This window comes from Eptatretus burgeri, chromosome 12, assembly GCF_056783735.1.
Source record: "Eptatretus burgeri isolate ZD-2024b chromosome 12, Ebu_testis_v1, whole genome shotgun sequence".
Taxonomy (NCBI): Eukaryota; Metazoa; Chordata; class Myxini; order Myxiniformes; family Myxinidae; genus Eptatretus; species Eptatretus burgeri.
In genome coordinates, this window is record NC_140972.1 from 67,638,315 (window position 1) to 67,647,689 (window position 9,375).

Below are 9,375 nucleotides of genomic sequence, written 5' to 3' on the forward strand. Positions count from 1 at the left end.
TTACTGACTTGTGAACCAACTACACACAACTTACAAGTCATTTTGTCGATAAACATAACTCAATGGAGAACTGCTCTCCTTGATAGGAGGTGGGTACACATTTTCACATCTATCTATCCTGCATTCAGTAAAATCAAAAACTCTCAGCATCATTGACATTTACTTGGCTTCATTGGCAGAAGCACGAGGACGTTTAATTTAACATCACAGACAGGTTGGTTGTTTCGGTTTTTATCATCTTTCCTCCAGTCTTGCTTCCTCTACTCCCACAAACTTCTAAACCTCACCGGATTATCCAGAATTGGTACATTTTTTTCCTGTGGTTCCCTCTTTGTTAAAATGCCAAATCCAGGTGCAATCTTACGTTCCTTTTTTCTGCTCTTTGAGAAATCCACCTCTGCTCATATTCCCGTTTGAGGAACCACATTCCTGAGACTTCCTGACCTTCTGTACTCTCTACCAAAGTTGGAAGGTGGTAGTACACTCTCATCTCATGTCATCTACCGTCCTCTACTGCGATCTTTTCTACCCTCAAGAACCTTACTTAACCCACGTCTATTATTGCAGGTTTCCTCCTGTCCTCTCTTTTTTTCTTATCCCATCATTCACTCCCTCGCTTGTTGCGTTCAACTGCTGTGCCATCAAAACCAACGGAGCTATGCTTGGGACAGACAGACAAACAAACACATCCATATCGATTATAGTGGTCAGTTACTGACTTGTGAACCAACTACACATAACTTACAAGTCATTTTGTCGATAAACATAACTCAATGGAGAACTGCTCTCCTTGATAGGAGGTGGGTACACATTTTCACATCTATCTATCCTGCATTCAGTAAAATCAAAAACTCTCAGCATCATTGACATTTACTTGGCTTCATTGGCAGAAGCACGAGGACGTTTAATTTAACATCACAGACAGGTTGGTTGTTTCGGTTTTTATCATCTTTCCTCCAGTCTTGCTTCCTCTACTCCCACAAACTTCTAAACCTCACCGGATTATCCAGAATTGGTACATTTTTTTTCCTGTGGTTCCCTCTTTGTTAAAATGCCAAATCCAGGTGCAATCTTACGTTCCTTTTTTCTGCTCTTTGAGAAATCCACCTCTGCTCATATTCCCGTTTGAGGAACCACATTCCTGAGACTTCCTGACCTTCTGTACTCTCTACCAAAGTTGGAAGGTGGTAGTACACTCTCATCTCATGTCATCTACCGTCCTCTACTGCGATCTTTTCTACCCTCAAGAACCTTACTTAACCCACGTCTATTATTGCAGGTTTCCTCCTCTCCTCTCTTTTTTTCTTATCCCATCATTCACTCCCTCGCTTGTTGTGTTCAACTGCTGCGCCATCGTCCCACGGTCATTACGTTGCCTTTTCCCCCTCTTGTCTCCCATTTCTTCCAAAAGATGAGATTTTGTATACAACAGAGCATTGCCTTCAGCAGGAGATTCGGCAATTTGTCCTTTTTCACAACACGAAATATATTGTTCCGCAAAATTTACATTTCCACTCCCATGTTGTGATTGAAAGTGAAATTTCACACTTCCTTTTTGAAAACGGTGAATATAAACAACAACCCTCTGTTGTCTCTTCTTTCACGTTTCAAAGCTGCTTCTCTAACATTGTCAAAATGTCTTTCATTGAAAGCGACTACGACAATGTTGAACAGATGTCGACGAGGATGAAGACTTTGGGTCAACTTAATCTTTACGGTAATTTCATTTCATAAGCATTGGTGGGTGCATCATATTATCATTTGCAATGATTTGTGTTCGGTTTGAAAATGAATCCCATTGCTCTTTGCAGAAACGCTACAACCAAACTACAAGAAAGATATAAAGAAGCTCAAGTGCAATCAATACATTATTCTGGTCTTCCTTACTTTACTTACAAGTCTTTCAATCACCTTGCTGTCTGGAAGTGAGTTTGTGAACAACTTTAAATGTTTGATGTTTGAATGCAAACAGTTCAGTACTCCATATTTTTGTGACTTTTACTTTCCTTTGCCTTTCAGATTGGTTGCCTTGCTGGATGAAAGAAAAACAATGTGAAGGTATGGGGCATTGTCGCATGCAGTTATTCACAGGATGTGCAGTTATAAATAAGATTTGTACAATTATCAACTCAAATATCTGCTTTTTTGAATAACGAAAGAGCAAGTTGCCCATGCCCGCACGGGATTCTAAACAGGGTCGTGATGGAGAAAGCAAAAATGCAAATGCCATCTTATATCATCAAGCTGGTAAGCTGGGAGCAGCAATTCACATTTATTGCCACATCTGATGTAATTTAATGCTCTAATGGTGGCAAAGTGCTCCTTCAATGTATATACACAGTGCCTACAAAAAGTGTACAACCTCTTTTCAAAATTTTCACCTTTTGTTGCCTTATAGCCTGGAATTAAATGGCATTAAATCCGACTTTTGACACCTTTATTTACACATTGTAACCCACAACTTCCAAGTGAAAAACAAATTCTACAAATTTCAGAAAATTCATTAAAATGAAAGAGTCTGTTGGGAGTCGTTGGTTAGGTATGTTGATGGATAAAAGGACCACCGAGGCACTTGGAAACATGGTAGTGGTATGATGAAGTTGTAAAGAGGATTGACGAGAAGAGGGAGAAGTTCAAGGAGTGGCAGAAGACGAAGGGTACGGTGGCAGAAGAGGCAGCCAAGAAGGCTGCAAAGGCGAAGGAAGCACATAGGAAAATGCTCAGAGAATGTTTGGATTCAGAAGAGGGTCAAAGAGAGGTACTTAGGATTGCAAAGCAGATAGCGAGAGAGAGCTGCAATGTGATGGAGGTTAGTTGCTTGAAGGATGAAGTGGGACAAATCGTTGTGGACCAAGATGGAATTAAAGGAATATGGAAGAGATATGTGGAAAGGCCGTTGAATGTAGAGAATGAATGGGACGGCAACATAGAGAGCAACGCAATTTTAGGACCAGCAGAGAAGATATCTGAGAAGGAAGTTGAGGAAGCGATAAGAGCAATGAAGAGTAGAAAAGCAGGAGGGTCGACGGGAGTTGCGGGAGATATGTTGAAGGCAGCGGGAAGTTGGGGTGTGAAGAAAATGACAGATTTGTAATCTGGTGGTGAAAGAAGGCCGCATTCCAGTGGATTAGGAACCAAGTACCCTTGTCCCTTTGTACAAGGGGAAAGGTGACCCTCTGGACTGTGGCTCATGTAGTGCGATAAAGTTACTGGAACATGGAATGAAGGTATTGGAAAGGGTGTTGGTGAAGAGGAAAAGGAAGAAAGTGAAGATTGATGAAATGCAGTTTGGATTTCTGCCAGGAAGAGGAACGACAGATGTAATTGTTTTTATTGTAAGGCAGTTGCAGAAGTACATGGAGAAAAGGAAGAAGTTATTTCTTGGGTTTGTTGATTTGTAGAAAGCATTTGATCGGGTTCCATATGAAGTAGTGACATGGGCATTGAGGAAGTTAGGAGTGGAGGAATGGTTGATCAGAGTAGTGATGGCAATGTACGAGAGAGCGCACACAGCTGTAAGGACAAAGGACGGGAACAGTGGTGAGTTTGAGGTGAAGGTGGGAGTGCATCAGGGGTCGGTACTAAGTCCACTTCCATTTGTAGTTGTGATGGAGGTGCTGGCTCGGAGGGTAAAGGAGGGTTTACCATGGGAGCTGCTGTATGCAGATGATTTAGTGTTGATTGCGGAGAGTAGGATGGACTGAAGGAGAAGATGAACAAGTGGAAGGAATGTATTGAGGCAAAAGGTTTGAAGGTGAATATCAGAAAGGTGAAGGTGATGGAAAGTGGTAAAACATGTGGTGAGGTGGAAATAACTCGGAAGTGGCTGTGTGCCATGTGCAGGAAGAGTGTCGGAGTGAAATCCATTCAGTGTACAATGTGTGCTGAGTGGGTTCATCAAAAATGCAGTGGTGTGAGAGGGTCATTAACCAGTGTGGCAGCTACATTCAAGTGAAAGGTGTGCAGATTGGGAGTTGCAGATGGAGGAAATGTTGAGTTGGATCTTGGAGATGGCATGAAGTTGGAAGGTGTGAAAACTTTTTGCTACCTGAGAGACATGCTGAATGGAGAAGGTGGATCAGACTCGGCGATGGTTGCGAGAATAAGATGTGCATGGAAGATGTTTTGGGAAATGACTGGCGTGCTGACGAGGATGACAGTGTCATTGAAGTTGAAGGGAAAGGTTATACTACATATGTGAGAAGTGCTATGATTTATGGGAGCGAGACATGGGTAATGGATGTAGAGCAGCAACGAAGGCTTGAAAAGGTGGAAATGCGAATGGTTTGGTGGATGTGCAGAATATCGTTGAGAGAGAGAGGAAGACAAATAATTAATTGTGGAAGATGATGGAAATAGAGTCTGTGATGGATGTTGTGAAGAGAACAGGTTGAGATGGTTGGGTCGTGTGTTGAGGAAGGATGAAAGTGACTGGGGAGGAAGAGTGATGGAAATGAATGGAGAAGGATGTAGAGGACGGGGAAGACCGAGAAAGACTTGGCTAAAGGTGGTGGAAGAAGAAATGCGGGTGAGGGGGTTAACAATGGGGAGATGCAGAAAATAGGGCAAAGTGGAGAAGATTGTCATGGGGCCCACATGGCTAACCCCCACTCGAGCAGGGAAAATGGCCTTTAAAATGCCTGTTGTTGTTCTATACATACATACATGTGGTACATAAATATAGTACATACATAAACACAAACATATATAGAATTGCTTTGTTTAATATAGTAAGATGTAATATAATGCTTGCATTTAAGATTTAAATTTGACGAATTGTTGTGCTATTATAAGACCGACAAGACCTCTTTCTTTGTTTTTTTTTATTTGTACCCTGAGAAAAGAAAAGAACTGCTGGAGCGGGTGGACCCCCTTCAGAAGATATTGCTACAAAACATTCCCATCTCAAAGTCTTCCTTGGTACGACGCAGAGGTAATGAGAAAAACTGGATTTCTTATAAAAAGGGTAAAATGGTTCCGTTATAAATTCACAAACATAAAGACTCAAAGTGAATCACAACACTCGAGCTTGAACTCATTTATTTTTGGAGGACATGAGCAAGCAGCAATTTACATAAGTAAGAAAAGTTATTTTGAATCGAGTGAAAATGTCACGTGACAAACATCCCGTAAACTGATAGTGTTAATCAAAGGCAGTGGTGGATACAGGATTTTTTGAAAGGGGAGGCTGAGAAATCAAGGTAATGGGGACATGCTCTCCCAGATGCGACGAGCACAAAACCATGAAGCATGTGGCCTGGGGTCCGCTTAATGACTCCGGAGGCTTTGGGACTTTAGATGCTCTCAGAAACTGATGAACAATGTCCATCACCATATCTTAAAAGGTTATGGACGGATTCAGTCGAAACTTGTTGAACAGTTTGGTTGTGTGACAAGGAAAACTTAATTCGATTTTGCTCAAGCTCGAAGAAAAAAACAAAATCAAAGCAAGAAAACTCCTTACCATCCTCAACATGTTGGACAAAAACCAGTGCATCCCGAGAATGTACCTGTTGAGACGAGAGGAACCGAGCTCAACAAGGTGCAAAGAGTGACGAGTGTAGAACGAGCTGAGTATGTGAAATGCTCCACAGACTATCGGATTCAATTTGTGAACAAACATAAACGCAACAAACATGAAAAAGCATCCCTAATTCACCTTGCAAAGAATTTCCAAAAACAGGTTTGAATAGAAGAGACCATACATATGGAGATCGCAATCAACAACAGCAACTTGCACATACACATGTACAGTATACGTGCACACATTCATATGTATATACATATACATATATGTGTGTGTGCGTGTGCATGTGTTTGCATGAACAGAATAAATAAATACATCAATATATATGTATGTATGTATATATATATATATATATATATATATATATATATATATATATATATATATATATATATATTTATGTGTGTACAGTATATATTGTTGCGGATATTGAAGGCTATCGCACTCAACCATTCAGGACCCCAGAGATCATTTATCTCGGTAAGTACGTGTTTTTTCGATAGCTCCCGTCCCTTGTTTAATGGGTAAATAAATGTTAAATGCGCTGCAATTTATTTTAATAGTTCGGAGTTTTATTGAGATCCACCAGAGAAGAAGAACAACCCTCCTCTACAAAAAGTATGGTCAGAAAGCCACTAAAACTCCCACCCCAATATTCTGAGAAGTAAACAGAATTGACAGTTGGGGCGGGTCCCTCAGAACGGCGTAAACAAGTATGTTGTTGATCAACTCCCACCCCAGGGACTTTCCCAGTGCGCTGGGAAGGGGGTAGCGGAGCGCATCAGAGCGAATAAAAGACGGAGAAAGAGAGAGAGACAGGAGAGAGACAGGAGAGAGACCGAGCCGGACAGAGCCGGTTAGAGCCGAACAAAAAGACTGAGCCAGACAGAGCCAGAGCCACCCAGGAGGAGAGAAGGGAGGGAGAAAGCGAAGTGAGCTGGCGAGCACTCCTGTTGTCATCGTTGTCATGGCCTTGGTGGTCGCCACTGTGGTTATCGTCTTGCTGGGCTCATCGTGCTGGTCTTGGGGGCTCATCGTGCTGGCCCGGAGACGTCGTCCTGTCCTGCCTTCGTCGTCAAGGACAGGTCCAAAGTAGACCCTGGCCTCGGCTCCTCTATCCTCCGAGCCGAAGGCCAAAATAAAGGCATTAGCCACCATTTCTGCCTGCGTCTGTGTGTCTGTTTGTGGCGCCAGTCTATTAAGTAGTGAATTGTATAAGAGTTTTGCCTGTACATACGTGCATTGCTTAATAGTCGGTATAAATCTGCTGTTATGTGCTCCCCACCCCCCCTCATTTGTAAATAAATATACCCCCATTCTTTAAATGTACTCAGCTCGTTTTGTATTTCTTTCATTGGCTGGGTGTGTCGTGCGTGCGGGAAAGTGAGCAGTCATTGCCGCTGCAACAGAGTAACAGGATAATCGGGCCGGCAGAATTCGGCGATTATAAAACCGCTCGGCATCGCACACGGAATGGGCTCGCTTAAGTGGCTCGCTTCCGTACGAGTTCCGCCGAGGGTGAAGTACCCCGGTAGCTGGATCACGTGGGTACTTAGGTAAGTTGAAGTTGGCAATTAAACCTACCCCACATGATCTACCCATTGGCGTATTTCAGTCCAAAATAACCAGGACCCGCTGACCTCGGACTTCTCCGGGCTGGCGATCTGTAATTCCGGGCGATCGAGCCGAGATGGCCCCACTGCTTCATCGAGGGTCGTACTCGTGGCGACGCGCCAGCGAAACTACTATATGTATATATATATATATATATATACATATATACATATATATATATATATATATATATATATATATATATATATATATATATATATATATATATATATATATATATATATATATATATATATATATATATATATATATATATATATATATATATATATATATATATATATATATATATATATATATATATATATATATATATATATATATATATATATATATATATATATATATATATATATATATATATATATATATATATATATATATATATATATACATATATACATATATATATATATATATATACATATATACATATATATATATATATATATATATATACATATATATATATATATATATATATATACATATATATATATATATATATATATATATACATATATATATATATATATATATATATATACATATATACATACATATATATATATATATATATACATATATATATATATACATATATATATATATATACATATATATATATATATATATATATATATATATATATATATATATATATATATATATATATATATATATATATATATATATATATATATACCGAGCGTAGTGGCATGTTCCTGTAATCTGGCTACTCGGAGGCTTGGGTTGGAGGATCGCTTGAGGACGGGAGCTCTGCGCTGGGCCACGCTATGAGAGGGTGTAGAGCAGCCCGGAATCATGGCAAAACCCAATCCTTATCCCTGGGTCGTAAGAGGCGACCAGGGTTGTGTCAGGAAGGGCATCCGGCGTAAAACATGTGCCAAATCAGTATGCGGATCATAACTGATAATCCGCTGTGGCGACCCCTCACGGGAGCAGCCGAAAGACGAACAACATATATCCTGTATATATCGTCACCCTGGCCGAGTGGTTCATGCACCAGACTCTGGCCGAGTGGTCCGTGCGCCATCACCCTGGGCGAGTGGTTCACCTGCTGTCAATCTGTGTGAGTGGTCCGTCCGCAGTCACCCTGGGCGAGTGGTTCGTCTGCCGTTACTCTGTGCGAGTGGTCCGTGCTCCATCACCCTGGGCGAGTGGTTCATCCACCGTCACTGTGTGCGATTGGGTCATCCACCATCACCATGGCCGAGTGGTTCATGCACCTTACTCTGGCCCAGTGGTCCGTGCACCATCACCTTGGGCGGGTGGTTCATCCGCCGTCACTCTGTGCAATTGGTTCGTCTACCATCACCCTGGCCGAGTGGTGCATGCACCATACTCTGGCTGAGTGGTTCGTGCGCCGTCTCCCTGAGCGAGTGGTTCGTGCGCCTTCTCCCTGAGCGAGTGGTTCGTGCGCCATCTCCCTGAGAGTGGTTTGTGCACCGTTTTCCTGAGAGAGTTGTTTGTGCGCCGTTTCCCTGAGCGAGTGGTTCGTGCACCATCTCCCTGAGCGAGTGGTTCGTGCACCATCTCCCTGAGAGAGTGGTTTGTGCGCCGTTTCCCTGAGCGATTGGTTCGTGCACCATCTCCCTGAGAGAGTGGTTCGTGCACCATCTCCCTGAGCGAGTGGTTCGTGCGCCGTTTCCCTTAGTGAGTAGTTCGTGCACCATCTCCCTGAGCGAGTGGCTCGTACACCTCCCTGAGCGAGTGGTTCGTGCGCCATCTTCCTGAGAGAGTGGTTCGTGCACCATCTCCCTGAGAGAGTGGTTCGTGCGCAGTTTCCCTGAGAGAGTGGTTTGTGCACCGTCACCCTGAGCGAGTGGTTCGTGCGCCTTCTCCCTGAGCGAGTGGTTCGTGCACCTTCTCCCTGAGCGAGTGGTTCGTGCGCCGTTTCCCTGAGTGAGTGGTTCGTGCGCCATCTCCCTGAGAGAGTGGTTCGTGCACTGTTTCCCTGAGTGAGTGGTTCGTGCGCCATCTCCCTGAGAGAGTGGTTCGTGCGCCATCTCTCTGAGAGAGTGGTTCGTGCACCGTTTCCCTGAGAGAGTGGTTTGTGCGCCGTTTCCCTGAGTGAGTGGTTCGTGCGCCATCTCCCTGAGAGAGTGGTTCATGCGCCATCTCCCTGAGAGAGTGGTTCGTGCACCGTTTCCCTGAGCGAGTGCTTCGTGCGCCTTCTCCCTGAGCGAGTG

General features: G+C 42.8%; 1 protein-coding gene across 2 annotated transcripts in view; it reads left to right on the forward strand.

Moving 5' to 3' along the window:
• The window catches only part of LOC147015833 (C-type lectin Cal-like), a 41,579-nt gene continuing 32,204 nt past the window's right edge, over window positions 1–9,375 (forward strand). The window contains exons 1-4 of one of the 2 annotated variants that reach the window (XM_085848400.1): window positions 1–1,717; window positions 1,812–1,925; window positions 2,020–2,058; window positions 4,845–4,933. In XM_085848400.1, the coding sequence (XP_085704526.1) occupies window positions 1,636–1,717; window positions 1,812–1,925; window positions 2,020–2,058; window positions 4,845–4,933 (324 nt within the window). In that variant the 5' untranslated portion in view covers window positions 1–1,635. The remainder of the gene's footprint in view (window positions 1,718–1,811; window positions 1,926–2,019; window positions 2,059–4,844; window positions 4,934–9,375) is intronic. The other variant, XM_085848401.1, reaches the window with a different exon arrangement.